The 18,511-nt window shown below is 36.9% G+C and overlaps 3 protein-coding genes across 6 annotated transcripts in view; 2 read left to right on the top strand and 1 right to left on the bottom strand.

Moving 5' to 3' along the window:
• dvl1b (dishevelled segment polarity protein 1b) overlaps positions 1–3,130 on the top strand; it is a 40,834-nt gene extending 37,704 nt beyond the window's left edge. For 3 of the 4 annotated variants that reach the window (XM_052111233.1, XM_052111232.1, XM_052111234.1), the window contains one exon: positions 773–3,130. In XM_052111233.1, coding sequence (XP_051967193.1) covers positions 773–1,296 — 524 coding nt within the window. In that variant the 3' untranslated portion in view covers positions 1,297–3,130. The remainder of the gene's footprint in view (positions 1–772) is intronic. The other variant, XM_052111235.1, reaches the window with a different exon arrangement.
• Positions 3,131–3,261: 131 nt separating this feature from the next.
• LOC127632576 (cysteine desulfurase, mitochondrial-like) lies at positions 3,262–14,591 on the bottom strand. Its single transcript, XM_052111236.1, has 13 exons — positions 14,299–14,591; positions 12,397–12,473; positions 12,120–12,236; positions 11,841–11,924; positions 9,047–9,199; positions 8,785–8,878; positions 8,566–8,700; positions 8,324–8,481; positions 8,102–8,207; positions 4,731–4,812; positions 4,565–4,648; positions 4,298–4,387; positions 3,262–4,166 (listed from the first exon to the last, which is right to left on the bottom strand). The coding sequence occupies exons 1-13, from the start codon at positions 14,399–14,401 to the stop codon at positions 4,103–4,105; spliced, it is 1,347 nt and encodes a 448-aa protein (XP_051967196.1). The 5' UTR covers positions 14,402–14,591; the 3' UTR covers positions 3,262–4,102.
• A 2,370-nt stretch (positions 14,592–16,961) lies between these two features.
• si:ch211-15p9.2 (uncharacterized protein LOC562650 homolog) lies at positions 16,962–18,461 on the top strand. Its single transcript, XM_052111446.1, has one exon. It carries the CDS (start codon positions 16,962–16,964, stop codon positions 18,459–18,461), a length of 1,500 nt encoding a protein of 499 aa, XP_051967406.1.
• Positions 18,462–18,511: the final 50 nt, after the last annotated feature.

The following is an 18,511-nucleotide window of genomic DNA, read 5'->3' as shown; positions in this document are numbered from 1 at the left end:
TCATCGATGAACAGCCACAGAGCTCACGGAAGATCTGCTTCTAAACATTTCTAGGTTATATTTGAAAATAAATTTGTCTATGGGATAAAAATATGGGATTTTTACTCCCGGAACCAGACTGTTTGGGCACTTTTTTAAATAGTAAACATAAATATTAATACACATTCTTTTATTGTGTTTAAAGTAGAACCGGCACCATTTATTGATATAAATATGAATCTTAATCTGGTGTTCAAATGTTTATATTTGTTGCTGTAAATTATTTATATTTTTAACTATTATTTTGAATTATCATTGTCTAACCTATCCAAATGCCATGCCAATGATAATTAAAATTTATAGAAAATATAAATTATTTACAGTAACAACAAAAAAAACATTTTAACACCAGATTAAGATTCATATTTATATCAATAAATGGTGCCAGTTCTACTTTAAACACAATAAAAGAATGTGTATTGATATTTAAGTTAAATATTTACGAGAGAAGAGAATACCCAGAGAAATGATGCTAAGCCATACAAAGAAGCTGTCTGTGAAATTATGTAACAAATCAGGTCAGAGTAAACTGGTCAACGAAAACCTAATTTCATTGTTTACAAGAAGCAGGTAGACCTGCCTTCCCCCACGTGCTCTGAAATCTCTTTTGAGTGAGTCGTGTCAAAAAGCTCTACAGCAACACCCACTCGCAATTGATTCATTCTCCCTACACTCTCAAACTACTTATATATTTGTATATATCTGAATATTTAGCATGTTATTTCTTTTTCAGGAAGTCGAAGCAGTAGTTCCAACCCTAGTGTTGGGAGGAGTCAGAGGCCTGTGCCAAGGGACAAACACCGCAAGTCAGCAGGCAGTGGGGGAAGCGAATCAGATTCAGGCAATCGAGCGGGTGGGAGGCGGGGTGAACGTTCAGCCAGCCAGTTGAGTCACCGTAGCCATGCTGTGTCATCTCACAGCCACGCCCACTCCGGACACAGCCACACTCATTCCCGGGTTCCCTCTCAACATAGCCGCCGCACATCCTTTTCATACAGCCACACCCCCTTTACCAAGTTTGGCCACACCTCTTGTGCACTTAGCGAACGGAGCCATGCTTCTTCTTACGGACCACCAGGCTTGCCTCCTCCCTACAGTCTGGCCAGATTGACTCCTAAAGGGGCAATCAGCAGCGGCCCCCCAGGGGCCCCACCAGTAAGGGAGCTAGGGGCCATACCTCCTGAGCTTACCGCCAGTCGCCAGTCCTTCCAGCATGCAATGGGCAACCCATGTGAGTTTTTTGTGGATATAATGTGATCATCTGATGATATCAGAACAGTACACTGAAACTCGTTCCATAACCTCATACAGCCACTCTGTTGCCTTGATGTGTGTTTAAAGATGCAGCCAGTGTCATAAAGAATACATGGTCAGCTTTTACCAACTGCAACGGGTTTGCTCTCTTGTCGTGTGTTGAGCAGAAGGCAAATTCATATTTAAATCTGAAAGTTTGACAACAAAAAGAGAAACAAAGTCTTTTATCCAATTTTCCTGTTACCATTGACAAAATGGCAGTGTACAGACAAACTTTTAAGAGAACCAAAGCCTACATGCCAGAATATGTACCAAGGTTAAACTACTTTGATTTTTAACACACAAACCATCAGAGTCAGTACAGCTATTTGGACTTGCCAGAATAAAACATACAAAACCAGCGGCCACAATTTACAAGTACGCTGAATAAACTGCTGTAATTCACAGCATGTCCGCTAATCTTCTAAGTGTTTTACACTAAACAAGACTTTCGGATTGAACCATGTGTGAAGTTTACTACAATAACATTTCTGTATTATAAGAGAAGTTGTAGACAATTTAGCAACAGGTAGGTCTCAGTTTATAGATCTCCCCCATTCATTTGTATGGTAGCCACAAACCATGATTTACTGTTGTAAAACTCTTAACATTGTTGATTGGTTTAGAAGACTCACGTGAGCCAAGTTGACAGTTACGCTCTCTCCTATGGTAGAGTTGCGGAGGTTGTTAACTCGGTATATAGAAGAATCTCTGACGTTCAAAAAGTAGAGACAATCAGATGATGCCCTCTGCTGGTCAGGAGCTCCAGTGGTTCGCAACCCTGTACCTGGAGGCTCCCCAACACTGCACATTTTGTATATCTCACCTAACACACCCAATTCAGGTCTTGGAGTCTCCACTAACGAGCTGATGAGTTGAATCAAGTGTGTTTGATTAGGGAGATATCCCAAATGTGTAGTGTTGGGGTGGTTCCAGGAACAGGGTTGAGAATTCTAGGCTTCTGTCCAGTCAAAAAAAATTATTTTATGATGCTCATGACATGATTAATTCTTAAATCTCTTGTGCACTACAAAGCTGTCTGGGATGGTGATAAATATGAGAGAAATTAATCATTTTGAACATGTTTCCAATTATTTTTGGTTTGAAATATGGTAGCATGGCTCCCTTGGCTGTGAAGCACTAGCTTGAATTTTTTTCTGGGTAATCAAATAAGCCCCCAAAGCTTCTGGATATCAGGGTAAATTCAAGAACCAGCACTTTTATGTGTATGTCCAAAGCAAATTGATGCAAATCCAAAATTTGTTGTATTTAAAATTATGTTCTTATATATTGTCTGTATGGCCTACAGAGACTCTTGCCCCTGGGATGATGTGTGTGATGTGATATCTGGTGCTGGTAACCTGTTAATCAAGGTGTCTCAAAGAGAAAACGTTTTTCTATAAGAAATTGATTTGCTAAAAAAAAGTTTAAGTGAAGGAAGATTAGTTAGGAAATTGTATGCTACTGTATGTGTAGTATGTAATCATTTACATGCTGTCAGCTCAAGATACAGAGCTTGTGCCCTTTTATTGTGAAACAGTGTACATCGGATCAGATGTGTTGTCTATTTTTCTCCCTTTGCAAGATTTTGGGGGAAAGCGTTGTACATGGTTGATTTTTATTGTATATATGCAAATAGTTAATTGTATAAAAGACATGTACAAAGCTTCTGGTCATGCATTTATGTAGTTATGTATAATATAAATTGCACTCTGTGTAGGTGTTTGAATTACTGGACTTTGTTGAAACCATTTGTTTTTGTCTTTTTATCATTCTGCTCTTCGTCTTGTATTTGTCCATCTGTCAGTGAAACTGTCAAAAATAAAAAAACCTGAGTTGTCACCTCAGTTTTATTTGTAGGCTAGTACCAACTACCAACATTTTTCATATTAACCAAAAAAGACACTATGTGAAAAAAAAAAGAAAACATTTGGTGTGGATGTTTATTGATATTACATACACTTTTGAATAAATGATAGTTATACATCTATATATACCACATAAGCTGTGAATTGCAATTGTGGAAGAAATAGACAAAATGTGAATGATTTTTTTACACAAGAGCCTACTTAAATGGACAGGTGAATTTAATAACACCACCTAATATCCATCCTATTTTATGCAAAAGATTTAAGGTTTCGCTCTTATGGGTTTTGTATAGGATTCAGAAACTCACCAATAAACTGCACCTCTTTGAAAGCGTAACTACTGAATATGATGTAGCATCTGACTTGCCTAACACGAAGTTAACTGTAACAAAGCATAACTGATTATTGAAATTATAAATGATTGTCACAAACACTAAAAGTACAGTTCTCAGGAATTGGAGACAATATCGTGCAATTCAAGGTATATTGTAATGAGCTCACACAGAAAAAAAAATGATACAGAAGTGCAAATTTCAGTGCATGTTTATATTCAAATGTGTTTTCAGAATAACATTTTGAGAGATTTAGTTTCACAGGCTACACAGATTAACTGCGTGGATGGAATAACAATCAATCCAAACTCGACTTGAAAGTTGGTTCAAGCTATGTAATTGACGAAACACATATCCTCAGTATTACCTGCAAATTCATCAAAAAGCACTTAATAGCTATAACAGCTTAAATTAACTCCACATAGACAAGCTCAATTACCCACATTTGTTAAATAAAATTGTGCGTGTTTTTTGAGGGAACAAGACGTTCTAAGAAGTCCCAGTATGGCAGCCTAATCGAGCTGTACAACACTGCAGCAGGTCTTTGAACTCTTTGCCGTTGGAAACAATTCAATGCTGGGTCCATTTGATGCTCTTAATATCAATGCCTTCCTGGACCATCTCCCATAAAGGACTAAGAGAAAGAAAGCCAATGGGAAGAAAAAAACACTTTCAATGTCATAGCCAGTTTTCTACCAAGAGGACCTGTTTGGACACTGGCAGGCGATTTATTCCAAACAAGCTTAAAGGCCGAAAACAACTCACCTCATCTCTCTTAGACGTTTGACCTGCTGAATGCACTTCTCCACTGTGTAGTCTACTTCCTCCTCCGTGGTAAATCTTCCGATTCCAAACCTGAGAAAAACATCAGCCGTTGCATCATCTGAATGTTTTAACATGCCATTAGATGGAATCATGGTTTAAACAGGACATTTCTGAACATGAGGTGTCTATAACACAACACAGAATTGCAGAGAAAGAGTGTGAGATTGGTAAGGCCTGGGAAGATAATGACGATACATAACAACAAACCTAATAGAAGAGTGTGCCAAGTCCTCATCTGTTCCCATTGCCCTGAGTACATATGAGGGCTCCAAGGAAGCAGAAGTGCAGGCACTGCAGCAAGAACAAACTCAAGTCAGTGCATCTGGGAAGCTTTATATAAGGTTCTATTTACTATAAATTTCTAACAGCTGACCTTCCAGATGAAAGCGCCACATCTTTTAGGGCCATCAACATGCTCTCCCCCTCAATGTAGGCAAATGATAAATTAATGCATCCTTAAAAAAAAAAAAAAAGTGAAGTGCCTTAAATTACATTCGGTCAACTTAATTACTCAACATAAGCCATCTTTACACTGCAAATTCATTAACAATTCCTGTAGTATTTTTGAGAAAAACAAATATGTGGAAATAAGAAAATAAATTCTTATTGGATTTACTGAAAAAAAAAAAAAAAGAAAAATAAAATCACTGCACTCGACTTATTTAGGATGTGGTATGCCTTAATCAGTCACAAATGAAAAATGACCCACTCTCTTTTTCTTTTTTCACATTTTTGTCATTTTATTTTTTTCTCACCAGTCAGGGGACACAAACGTTTCGACTTCACAGCCTTTCAGGAAAGAAAGAGTGTGGATCATTTTTCTTTTGTGATTATTAGATGTACTGTTACTGAAATACTAAATAATTTCATATTTTTAACAAAACTGATTTTTGGAAATGCTGTTTACAAGATACTTTAGGAGATTTTATACATTCATTTTTATAAAATACCACAAAATTGACCTGATTCACACTAGCACCATCTTTGATTTGTAATGGAAAGGAGACCGAGGCTGTGAGAGATAAACCTACAGTCTCTTCAATGGGCTGTACTTCAGTTTAAAGTGTTTTTGGATCATTCCGCAGACAAAACATTGAAAAATCTTTTCAAGAACACTTTGACTCAAGAACTCCAGACAACATGCGTTGTGGAAAATCACATGTGATCTAGGAGCTTTTAACAGCTTTATATCATTCGTAAGTCTATCCCTCAGAGACAGTAAGTCTATCCCTCGTTGTCATTCCCATTAAAAATCAAAGATGGCCCAAGCGTGAATAAGATTTACTACAAAACTCATAACATGTCTCTTTAACTACATGTTGTCATATCAACAACCATCCAGTAAATACTCTGAATTCTTGGTTTGTTTTAAGTCGGGTAAGTTTGAGTCAATATAAAATATGGGCAGATAAAAGTCATAAACTTAGTCCGTTTATGGTGTAGATTCTAAAGAAACGACTCCATGTCATTTGTTCGGGAATCATTCTACACTGATCGTGCTGTATGTTTCACCAAAGACTGTTTAGCCAAAGATGGACCACTTGGATTAAAAAGAATGGGAGAAATCGGAACGGCCAATATGGCGGATGTGGAAAAAAGTCCCGAATAACAGGTAAAGGAGCCAAATCACCATTTAGTAGGGGTGTAACGGTTCACTGATCTCACGTTTCAGTTCGATGATTTAAACAATGCCTGAATCAAAAAAGATAAGCTTGAAAGTTTTTTTTTTTTTTTTTTTTACTTCAAGACATTTGCAAAACAGTCCCTTCTTTATCTAGTCAAATGTAACTAAAAGATCTGTTCATTGATGTGTACTGGGACTAAAATCAGCCCAGCGCAATGGTGACATAAAATGAACATATTAATAATTCTGCTCATCTGAAAATACAGAATTGTGTTAAGATATATGATTTCACTTGATAACATATATTTAATATATTCTAAATTAATATTTTATTTTTCTAAAATAGTTGTCACTAATTACATCTAAAATATCCTAATATAGACTCTAACATTTAATTCAGACATCACACTTGACATTAGGATTATATTCTCCCATAGAATTATAATACATTATATTCAAAATGTATTATACATCAGTATATGTAAACTGTCATTTTCTCTCGCAGTGAATATTCACCCTCACGATTAAGAGTCGATCCCTCACACTAAACCGCTTTATAGTGTGCATTCATTGACGTTACATATTAAATCATAAAGATGTTAAATGAAGCATATCGGATAATGAGATGATGATCAATGTCATTGATCGTTCTCCACATCAGTTTCAGCTGAACTCCTCAACACCTGCAGCTAGTGTGCAATGAAGTGATTTCCATTTGCATGCCCGCGTGAATTAGGCATAGGATGTCACGCGTATTGGACAGAACAGCCGTGAAAATAAGGTCCGATAAGGTTACACCCCTAACTTTTAGATACAGGTGTTTTAGATACTTGTCAGTCAACTTGGGGAACATCGTGCATTTGCTTTTTTAAATTGTATTTGTGTGATCTGAGCTAAAGAAGAATTTATGATACCATCATAACTGATGATTTGAAATATGTCCATTGATAGTAATCTTGACCAACCGTTTTTGGAGATAGAAAATAGCTGCCCGGGAGCATTCTAAAGATGGCCGCTGAGTGGACTGGCTTGCCTTAAAAGGGACATTGGTTACACAATGCCGATTTAGTAGCGGAGTTGCAGTGCCATTTAGTGATTGCAGAAAACACTGTCAGTGCATTTAAGTGTGTGGTTGCATCCACATCAGAGAAAGAATGTAAATGATGCATTTAGAAATGAAATGATCAATTATATAATGATCCCATGGCCCATGCCAACAGCAAAGTTTAAGGATGCTCTGATGCTGCATTTCATTTACACAGATCCAAAGCAGCATCAGAACCACCTTTGATTCTAGAAGCTAAGGTGGATCAGAGCAGGAATATTTTAGTAGGCTTTCATGCTGCGTTACGTCTTTACAACAAATTTTGATTAGGCACAGAGCCTGCTTAGAGCAGCCTTAAAGGAATAGCTCACCCAAAAATTTTAATTATCTCATAATTTACTCACCCTCATGCCATCCCAGATATGTATGACTTTCTTTCTTCTGTAGAACAAAATTATGATTTGTAGAAGAATATTTCAGCTCTGAAGGTCCATACAATGCAAGTGAATGGGTGCCAAATATTTATGCTCCAAAAAGCACATAAAGGCATGTTTTAATCCATATCTTCAGAAGTGATATGATAGATATGGGTGAGAAACAGATCAATATTTAAGTCCTTTTTGCTAGCAATTTTTCTCCCTGCCCAATCGGTGGTGATGCGCATGAAAAATGTGAATCACCAAAAATGCAAAAAGAAAAATTTGAAAGTTAAAGTGGAGATTGACTGAGCAGGGAGGAGAATTTAAAGTAAAAAAAGTACCATATAGCACTTCTGAAGACATTGATTTAACCAATGGAGTCATATGGATTACTTTTATGCTGATTTATGTGATATTGGAAGCTTCAAAATGTTGGCACCCATTCACTTGCATTGTATGGACCTACAGGGCTGAAATATTCTTCTAAAAATCTTCAATTGAGTTCAGCAGATGAAAAAGTCACATACATCGGAGACGGCATAAGGGTGAGTGAATAATGAGAGAATTTTCATTTTTGGGTGAACTAATCCTTTAACTCCAATTCAGTGTAAAGATGCATTTAGATTAGATTTGTTCATTGTGAAGCCATGTCTCACCTGAGTATTTCTGCTCTGGGTCTCCATTCAGCACAACATCAGGAATCTCAGACATGATCTTCTGTATGAGGCGATTTGCAAGCATCGTCACATGCTTGTGATCATACTGAAAAAAGGGGGATGGACAAAAACAAAACTGGCCTCACTCGATTGTGAACTTTCCAACATACAATTCTACAATGAATGCGAGACAAATAGATGGTTCACTTTTTATAGCTCTACCTCCATCTCTTGTTGGGCAATCTCACAGGCAGCTCCGAGGCCCACTGCTAGAGGGGTGGGCACAGTACCTGAACGCAGGCCCCTCTCCTGACCGCCTCCACTCTGCAAAGGCTCAATACGAACTCTGGGCCTTCTCCTGACATACAAAGCCCCAACTCCTAATAAAACAATGAAAACTTGATGCTATCTTAACATCACATACTATAACCAATGACTAACAAAATGTTGCTATAGTGCAGTACCTTTGGGCCCATAGATCTTATGGGCACTTATGGACATCAGATCCACTTTCCAGTCAGTGACATTAATGGGAATCTTTCCAACAGCCTGGGCAGCATCAGTGTGGAAGAACACATTCTTGGATCTACACAGATGACCTGAAATTGAGAACAGCATAGGCATGAATGCAATCAAGTGGGACAATTATGAGTTTAGAGAATGATGTTGATCATGAACATTACCTATCTCTCTGATTGGTTGTTTGACACCAATCTCATTGTTGACAGTCATGACTGAAACCAAGCTTGTATCTGGACGGATCATTTCCTCTAATTGCTAAGCAAACAATATATCAGCGATACAATAAAATTAATAGGTCATATATTAGGACAAAACAACCCACTAAGCTCATGAGATAATAAAAAATTAAGCAATAAAACTGCTCTGTAAAGGTATATTCTGACAAAGAATAAAATGCATTATAACTTTTTTAAGACAGCTTACCTCAAGGTTAATGAGCCCATTATTTTTCACAGGTAAATAGGTTACATCAAAACCCTCTGCCTCCAGAACACGGCAGGAGTCCAGCACGCACTTGTGTTCGGTCTGTGTGGTGATGATGTGCTTTTTCTTAGCCTTATAAAACCGGGCCACACCCTAAATGTAAAGAATAACAAAGAAATATCAAAGGGATAGTTCACCCAAAAATGAAAATTCTCTAATCAATTTCTCACCCTCATGCCATCCCAGATATGTATGACTGACTTTCTTCTGCAAAACACAAATAATGATTTTAAGAAGAACATCTCAGCTCTGTAGTACATTGCAAGTGAATGGTGGCCAAAACTTTGAAGCTCAAAAAAGCACAAAAAGGCAGCACAAAAGTAATCAATAGGACTCCAGTGGTTTAATCCACGTCTTCAGAAGTGATGCAATTGGTTTTTGGAGAGAACAGACCAAAATAACTCCTTTTTCTCTGTACATCTTGCCATTGCAGTCTTTAGCCACGATCATGATTTCAAGCTTGATTACACTTCCTAGTGCTTGTCACATGTGCAGAACGCTAGATGGCGCACAGAAGGGTTATCAAGCTTTAAATCATGATCTCCAAGGAGACAGCTGATGTCAAGATTTATAATTAAAAAACATTTACATTTTGGTCAGTTCTCACCCAAAACCGATTCAATTTCTTCAGAAAATGGATTTAACCACCGGAGTCTTATGGATCACTTTTATTCTGCCTTAAAGTGCTTTTTTGCAGCGTCACAGTTCTGGCCACCATTCACTTAAAATGTATGGACCTAAAGAGCTGAGATATTCCTCTACAAATCTTCATTTGTGTTCTGCAGAAGAAATAAAGTAATACACATCTGGGATGTTCTTCTCAATTTGCGGTTACAGAAACTTATAGAAAAAATTGCTGAGCATAGGGCTATTTAGCAATCCAACAACAAAATAAATTAAACAAAATGTAAAATTCAAGTCACTTTCAGGGGGAATATCAAAACATTGTGCAACCTCGAGTTTAGCAGTCGAACATAAAATTATTTTACAGTACAATTAGTGCAATTTGAGTAACACTTAAATGTTTTTCTAACAGGAATAACTAAAACTTGTGCATTCTTAATCAACTCTCAGTAAAAGAAACATTTGTAACAAAACAATTAACAAGGTAGGAACCTAATAATGAAAATTAGGGGTCACGATTGTGAAATTTGCCAGACAATTAATTGTCAAACAAATAATTGTGATTATGACTATTTTTATTGTTTTAGGACTATGATGATTAATTGTCTGTTTAAGGTGTTTCACGAATATGATGATTAATTACCATACAAACTCACTACGTGTGCTTCATGCACACAACAAAGTCATTTATACAAATTTAACTTGGGTCGTATAATAAAATAAGGGTATATGATTTCCTTTTCAGGCTTGAATGACAGTCAAATAAAATTATTAAATAATATAATATTTTCTTTTCCTTCACTTGTAACCCAGCTAACCTGTATAGCTATTGTATTATATTATAATTATATTATGCAATAGTAAAATATTTCTGCCTTAAATTGTTCACTTTCACACATTATTTTAAGACTCACAAGCCCTTATTTCTCATGAAGGAAGACTTTTTCTGTTTCTTGCATTTGATCATCTCCACAGAAATAGAGCATCTCCTCTGTGGGTTTATTCAAGCAGTGTTAACAGGCAGTGAGTGTGACAATGACCACGGATATTTGACATTACATGGCCGTAAAGTGAAACTGGAGCGCTTTGCCTTCACAAATATATATTATACCTCGTTTATATTTTCGCTGGAGTTTTGCGCACGCATCTGCAGACGGCGTGCTCATCAGAGCGCTTGAGAAGTGGTTCATCTTCACACACTCTCAAGAGAGCTCTTGTGACGTCCGTGGTGCGGTTCCCTGAGATGTTTGGAGTTCAAGTGAATGAGACACAAGTGCTTTTTCCTCTGCGCTCACTGGCGAGTGAAATGTTAAAATGTACTTGCCAGTGGCTAATAACAGACGTTTTTGGTCGCATAGTGCAAAATGTACTCGCAATGTAGAGGGCTGCATGGCCGTTAAAGTAAACAGAAAATATAAAACGGCCAAATAACAAAATTAGATGACGCATGGTGTAAAGTTCCGTTAGCGGCGGTGCAGAAATTACTTTTAACATGGGGGCGATGAGGAAACATTTAGAAAATCTATTTTAAGTGACTACTACTAACAGAAACACGTGTTGTAATACTATATCATGTTTGGGTGGGGACAAAAAGTAAACCGGACTTACGGTGCTGCCATCTTGACAAGCGCTCCGGGATGCTTTCGCTTCAAGTGTTCGTTCACGGCGGTTGTACGGCTGTGATATGCCTTTTCCAATTTGCATATCTTACACAGCACCACATCGTTGGGTCTCCTGCTAAAATACTCCCATGCTTTAGATCACCATGGGCACGTTTTTTTTAGCTGCAGTTTGTTATTCGGGGAAACAGTGCTTAAACCGGCGCTGCCATTTTAATTATTCCATTGAGACGCACCGACGCATGTTATGCAAATCGACATATTTCTGTAATCGATGATGTTGATTACGTCGATGAATCGTCCCAGCCCTAGCTGAGCATTTTATGAAAACTTTATTTGTATATTTTAGAATATACAATGTCATTTGTGCCTCTAATCTCAGTGCCCCACTCTCTCTTATTCTAATCTTGCTTAAAAGCAGTGACATGCACAGACCTTAGCAGGATGCTGCCCCCATTCTGTGCACATCAGTTCTTCACAGTGATTCTTACTTTGATTGACATATTGTTGGACTCGGTTGCACCACTGGTAAACACAATCTCTCTCTGGTCAGCTCCAATCAGATCTGCTACTTGCTGAAGAGGAAATAAACCTTGGCATTAGAGTAAAATGTACATTTTTGGGCTTTACCAAAATATTATGCTCTGACATTCATTTATAAAGCTATCACAGCATTATTTCAGTCCATGCAGGAATCTGAATCCAAGTGAACAAGTTGTTATTTTACTAATAAAAAAAGCACAGGTCTGATGGAGGATTAAGTCTTTTACTTTTCTTGCTTTTTCCATGGCGCTCTCACTCTCCCATCCATAAGCATGGGTCCTGGAATGTGGGTTGCCGTAGTAATTCACTTGATAGGGAAGCATGGCATCCAAAACCCTAGGGTCCTGTTGAGTCAGATGTAAACAACATTGTTCAGTGAAAACAATAACATGTAAACATCTCAGAAATGTTCTCATGGGCATATGCACTAAAGTCAGGAGTGTAATTACTTTAATCTATCTAAATGGCAGAAGTATAATTATGAGGAAAACAGCAGATTGGTACCATGGGTGTGGTGGCCTGAAAGTCCATATACAGAGGTCTGAGCTCATCCTTTTCCAGTTCCCTACTTTTGATCAGCTCTATGGAAGAAGTAAGATTGGTGTGATTATCAACACTTATCAACAAGTAATGGAGACTTGGAGTTGGTAGCCATACAACAAAGTCAAGCCAGTGCGCTAACAAGCATGTACATATGCTCTATTTTTCCCCCCACCCATATTCTGGCAACTCCTGCTATTTATATATTTAGACGTCATATGATTGGACGAAAGTTGTCTACGTCACCATCTTGACAATTTGACTTCTGATTGGATGGTTATAGATTCTATAACTTTTGACAGTGGAGATACTTTTTTTTTTTATGAAAAGTAAATAAATATATTGGAAAGAAAATAGTTAGTTATATGTGACATATCACATTGTCCTAACCAATAATGAGTGATATGAATTCATTTTTTATTTTTTTTTAACAAACCGATTTTGCCTGGCTCCCACATCTATGGTTTCACTCTATGCCAAATACAAGAATATAAAATATCAAGTTAACTACCACTTCCCATGAGAAAATATGTATTTTTTGTAGTTAACTATTTCAGACCTTTCTGAGAATGCTGTGGATAAAAATACATTATTGACTAATTAATTCAGTTTTAGTTAGAAAGAGGACCATATGGCAATGTTCATACTGAAACAAATAAATAAAAAATCAGGTCAAGTGCCTAGTTACAGAATCACCCATTTATCAGAAAAAAGTATTTGTAAAAGTGAAATTAAACAGTTGTTCACTTTCAATTTAGTGGAAAAAAAGGACTAAAATATTTATCTCTTTCTCAACCGTATCTATCACATTTTTTTCTATACATTTCTGTAACCACAAATTGAGAATAACATCCCAGATGTGTATGACTTGCTTTCTTCTGCAGAACACAAATTAAGATTTGTAGAAGAATATCTCAGCTCTTTACCACTGGAGTCTTGTGGATTACTTGTATGCTGCTTTTATATGCTTTTTGGAGCTTCTGAGTTTTAGTCACCATTCACTTGCATTGTATGGACCTACAGAGCGGAGATATTTTTCTAAAAAATCTTCATTTGTGTGCTGCTGCAAAATAAAAATTCATACACAACTGGGATGGCATGAGGGTGAGAAAATGATTTTTCAAGAGTTTTCATTTTTGTGTGAACTATCCCTGTGTACTAATTGTTAATTTGAAATCGTATTCTTTTTTTAATAAACATGTAATTTACATGACTTTTAATGTCTTGATATTAAGTTTGTTACACAAACACACATCTTGATAATTTAAAGGTGCACATAGTAATTTTTCCTCATTAAAAAAGTTGAACTCCCAAAGACGTGAATTGTAATTTTGCAACATATGTAGGATATCATGACAACTCACATTAAAATGAAGACTCCAGTCATATCAGTAACCCTATAAAAGCTGTTTTATTCTACATGGTGGGGGTCCGCACATGGGGGCTGCCATGTCACATATCGTATATTGAGCTGTATGGAATATACTGTATAGTAAAAAGGTCTATCAGTTGTAAAGACAAGAAAAGAGTAAAAACACACTGAAAGTTGCTGTTACATCACCCCCATTTTAATATGAATCGACAAAGCTGTAAACAGCTTTTATAAATGCATGTGATAATTTTGCCTTGTCTAATGTCAACCATTTAAAATTCTCACTAAACTTCGAACTTAGTGGCTTTGTAAACAGAGGGACATCGTATCGTATAAGTGCAAAAAAACAAAGGCGTTATGAACGACTTCTCTACGACTTCTGAACTGCTCAACCGCAGACAGGGCCGAGTCGGACGCTGTACGCGTGCTAAATTCAACTGCGTCATAACGGAGACGGTTCATCTCTGGAGAAATATAATTTAATAATCCTGTACCTTTCTGTATAGTGTTCACGGCTGTTTGAGTGTAACTCAGTCGAGGGCTGGACATCCCACACATGGAGTCCAGAAGTTTCTTCGCTAATGTCCTGTTCATCATGATTGTGCAATCTCAGTGTTCTCGATATAAACAATGACAGCAAGAATAACAACAATCGCTTCTAGTGAAGCCTTCGCTTTAACTTAAATTCCTTAACAAATGGTATTCGGGCACCTTCAGTGGTGATGGCATGCTCAGTATACCGTCAGCCTTGAGCCTTCATAACAGTTAAGCTAACGCTTACACAAGAAGAGTGGGCGAGACGTTTCTGTTATTATAATTCTAATTGGTTATCTGTCTACCTTGTGGGCGGATATTTCATGACGTAGGATAACTTGATTGGCGAAAGAAATTAATGGGGCTGTTTCTTTAGTTCCGGAAGTAGACACACATTTTTTTTCTCCAAATACGAATTAATTTTATAACCCCATTTCTAAAAGCACTGGAGGGTGTAAGGAACACAAAGGCAAAAAAACTATAGATTGTTGTAAAGCCTTGAATTTGTATCCTTTTTAAGGACTTTTGTATTAATTTAGTTAGAGATATGGATTTGATTTCAATACCCCTATGTATATAGATCTTCATTTTTGTGTTTTTTTTTTTTTTTATGTTTATTCTATTCTATTGTCCCTTTAATAAGTGCACTGTAAGTCGCCTTGGATAAAAGCGTCTGCCAAATGCATAAATGTAAATGTAAACATATATATATATAGAACCCCTTTAAGACAGACCTACAATGAGCTCTGATGGCATACGCTTATATTGAAGAAGACTACTATCAGTTGCGACGCCTGCGGTGAATGACGCAATCGAGTCGGTCTCCCAACACTCTGAAACGAGTTATATATTTGCATATATCTGGATATTTTACAATATAATGTCAATATATTGTTTCTATGCTTATGTATATATATATATATATATATATATATATATATATATATATATATATATATATATATATATATATATATATATATATAAGCATAGAAACAATATATATATCATTTTTTTTAAAAAAAAACTTTAAATCAATACGTTTATATTTTTCAATTATTTTTTTATTTGATTACATTTTCACAATGCTTTATGGGGATTGTAGTCTTTTTGACCGATTTTCACATACTTTTTTGCTTCAAACCAAAGTTTGTAATGTTGTGATTCACCTTGGAGCTGGTTGGTTTGGTTTATCTTTTAGGCCATCCATATGGAGATTTTTTTGTTTTTGTTTGGAAAAATAGCCTACTTTGAGGAACCTAAACAGCTGAGAGAGGTTTTTTTTGATAGAGCTCTGTATGGCTGTAGAGAGCTGTATGGTACTCTACAGAATATGAGCCAATGCAATGCTGTTCTGTAATGGATGCCATTGGCAATATTTATATCTGATTACATTTGATAAATATAGAAATATTTAATGAAGTAGTCAAAACTTTATTTTTTCGTTGCTGCACAACATATTTTTTAAAACCACTGCTTCAGTCTATTCTAATAATCTCTGTAAGGCTGCTAGTAAAAACGATTAGTGGATGGTAGGCGTTATTAATATAGGCAGAATGGACTTTGTACTTCAATTTCCCTTTTCTCGTAGCCTACATAACTTGAAAACAGCGTGAAGAAGGTCAGTGAAATATATAAACAAGTGTAGAATATTCAAATGAGCTCCAACAGCTCGTACATAGAGGTATATTATTTCATATATGTTTATTGATAAGGAATTGTTTGATCTTTGCATTTTATGCACTCATTTTCTCTGTTGTTGCCGCTGTACTGTATAGCTGATTCAATCTGTTAATCCTCATAGGCCTACGTGGATATCTTATTAAAGGAATATTCCTGCTTCAATACAAATTAAGATCAACTGACAGCATTTATAGCATAGCCTAGGCCTAATGTTGATTGGCACAAAAAGATCTTTAAAAGAAAAATCGAGGTTACAGTGAGGCCCTTACAATGGAAGTACATAGGTCCAATATTTGGAGGGTTTAAAGGCAGAAATGTGAAGCTTATAATTTTATAAAAGCACTTACAGTAATTCTTCTGTTAAAACTCATGTATTATTTGAGCTGTACAGTTGTTTAAATCATCATCTTCTTGTGGGATTACAGGGTTTATGGTTACATTGTCATGGCAGCAAAGCTGTAAAATTGGATTTAACTTTACCATATTTTGGATTTTAACTTTAGGTTAGTAAGCAATTTTATCACACCAAAATCATGTTTACTCACATTTTGTTTACATCTTGGGGCTATACTTTTGAAACAATTATTTAGATTTTTACTGTCCTATTCACTTCCATTGTAAGTGCTTTACTGTAACCAATAATTATTTTTATTTATTTTTTAAAGGATGGAGAAGTTGAAATTATTTATTGTGGTAATTAATATTATGCCACAAATGTTGTTGATTAAACTTAACTTGTAATAAACCTGGCATATTTCTTTAATACAGTAACTTGATTTAATTAATGGGATGAGTATTATTCATACATTACATGCAATATTAATATAAAAAATGTTTTTTTACAGGTGCACATTCCATCAATAACTTCTGGGCATCAATGTTTCCGACTTTAGCGTGCCACCTTAAACAACAGTGGACAGAGCATAGATGGAGAGCAGTAATGCAGGGATATTTAACTCTGAATAGAACCACTGTGTTTAACACAAGGCAATGGCATTACTCTGTATTTACAGTCTGCACACCAGCCTGCACTACTAATCTATCAATTATACTAAACAACAGAAGAAAATACAATTCTAAAGCAACACAAATGTCTCTCCCACAAATAAACCATGTCTTAAAAGCTAATGAATATAGTTTAAAAGTCAATGGTTATGATGGACGGCATAATGGGTCAGTTAAAGGGATTCACAGTAATATCTTAGCATCAAACTCTCCAAGCGAAGACCGCCGAAGTGCTGCAACATGCCTGCAGAGCCGGGGCATGCTCTTTGGAGTGTTTGATGGACATGCAGGGTCTGCTTGTGCACAAGCAGTTGGTGAACGACTCTTTTACTATATTGCTGTGTCCCTGCTTCCATTAAAGACTTTAATTGACATAGAGGAGGCTGTGGAGAGTGAACGACCAGTGATTCCAGTGCTGCAATGGCACAAGCATCCAAATGATTATGTTAGCACAGACTCTGGCAAACTATACTTCAATAGTCTGAGGACATACTGGCAGGAGCGGATAGATCTCCAAGAAGATGAGGACAGTGATATACAAACAGCTTTAATAAATGCTTTCAAGAGACTCGATTATGACATTTCCTTAGAGGCCCAAGTGGTCTTTGGGGTTCCTTTTACCCACCTCACACCTCTCAGGGTGGCCTTATCTGGTTGCACAGCATGTGTGGCTCATGTGGACAGAGAAGATCTTCACGTGGCCAATCTGGGAGACAGTAGAGCAGTGCTTGGTGTCCAAGGGGATGATGGAAGATGGTCAGCTCTCACTATTACGAATGATCACAATGCTCACAACCCAGACGAGATGCAACGTGTTCTCGGGGAACATCCCGCTTCTGAACGAAAGACAGTGGTTAAGCATGACAGGCTACTGGGATTACTCATTCCTTTCAGGGCCTTTGGGGACATCAAATTCAAGTGGAGCAGTGAACTGTTGAATCGCATCTATGAGGCACGTCCAGAGTTGCTGATTGGTAATGAATATGCAAAAACTCTGCCACCAAACTATCACACACCACCTTATCTCACAGCAGAACCAGAAATTACATATCATAAATTGCGATCTCAAGACAAATTCTTGATCCTAGCATCAGATGGTCTCTGGGAACAAATGCATAGACAAACTGTTGTGCAGGTCTTAGGGGAGCACCTGTCTGACCTCCAATGGAAGAAGCCAGTTTCTGGACTATGTTTTACAGTGGGACAGATGCATAAACTACTGCAAGAGAGAAAGAGCAGAGCTCTCTCCACTCTGGAGGATGAGAATTGTGCCACTCATCTGATCCGCCACGCTCTGGGTAGTGATGGCTGTGGCTCCATTGAACCCAAGCGCTTAGCCAAAATGCTCAGCCTACCCCAAGACTTGGCAAGACTATACAGAGATGATATAACAATCATAGTCATCCACTTTAATAGTTCAGGTATTTTACTCTAATCTGACAACTAATCACTGAAAACTCAAATAATGTACTATGCTTGATAACA

This window comes from Xyrauchen texanus, chromosome 39 (assembly GCF_025860055.1).
Source record: "Xyrauchen texanus isolate HMW12.3.18 chromosome 39, RBS_HiC_50CHRs, whole genome shotgun sequence".
In the NCBI taxonomy this organism is placed as follows: domain Eukaryota; kingdom Metazoa; phylum Chordata; class Actinopteri; order Cypriniformes; family Catostomidae; genus Xyrauchen; species Xyrauchen texanus.
The sequence above is the reverse complement of the archived record's forward strand: the minus strand, read 5'-3'. Positions and strand labels throughout refer to the sequence as shown.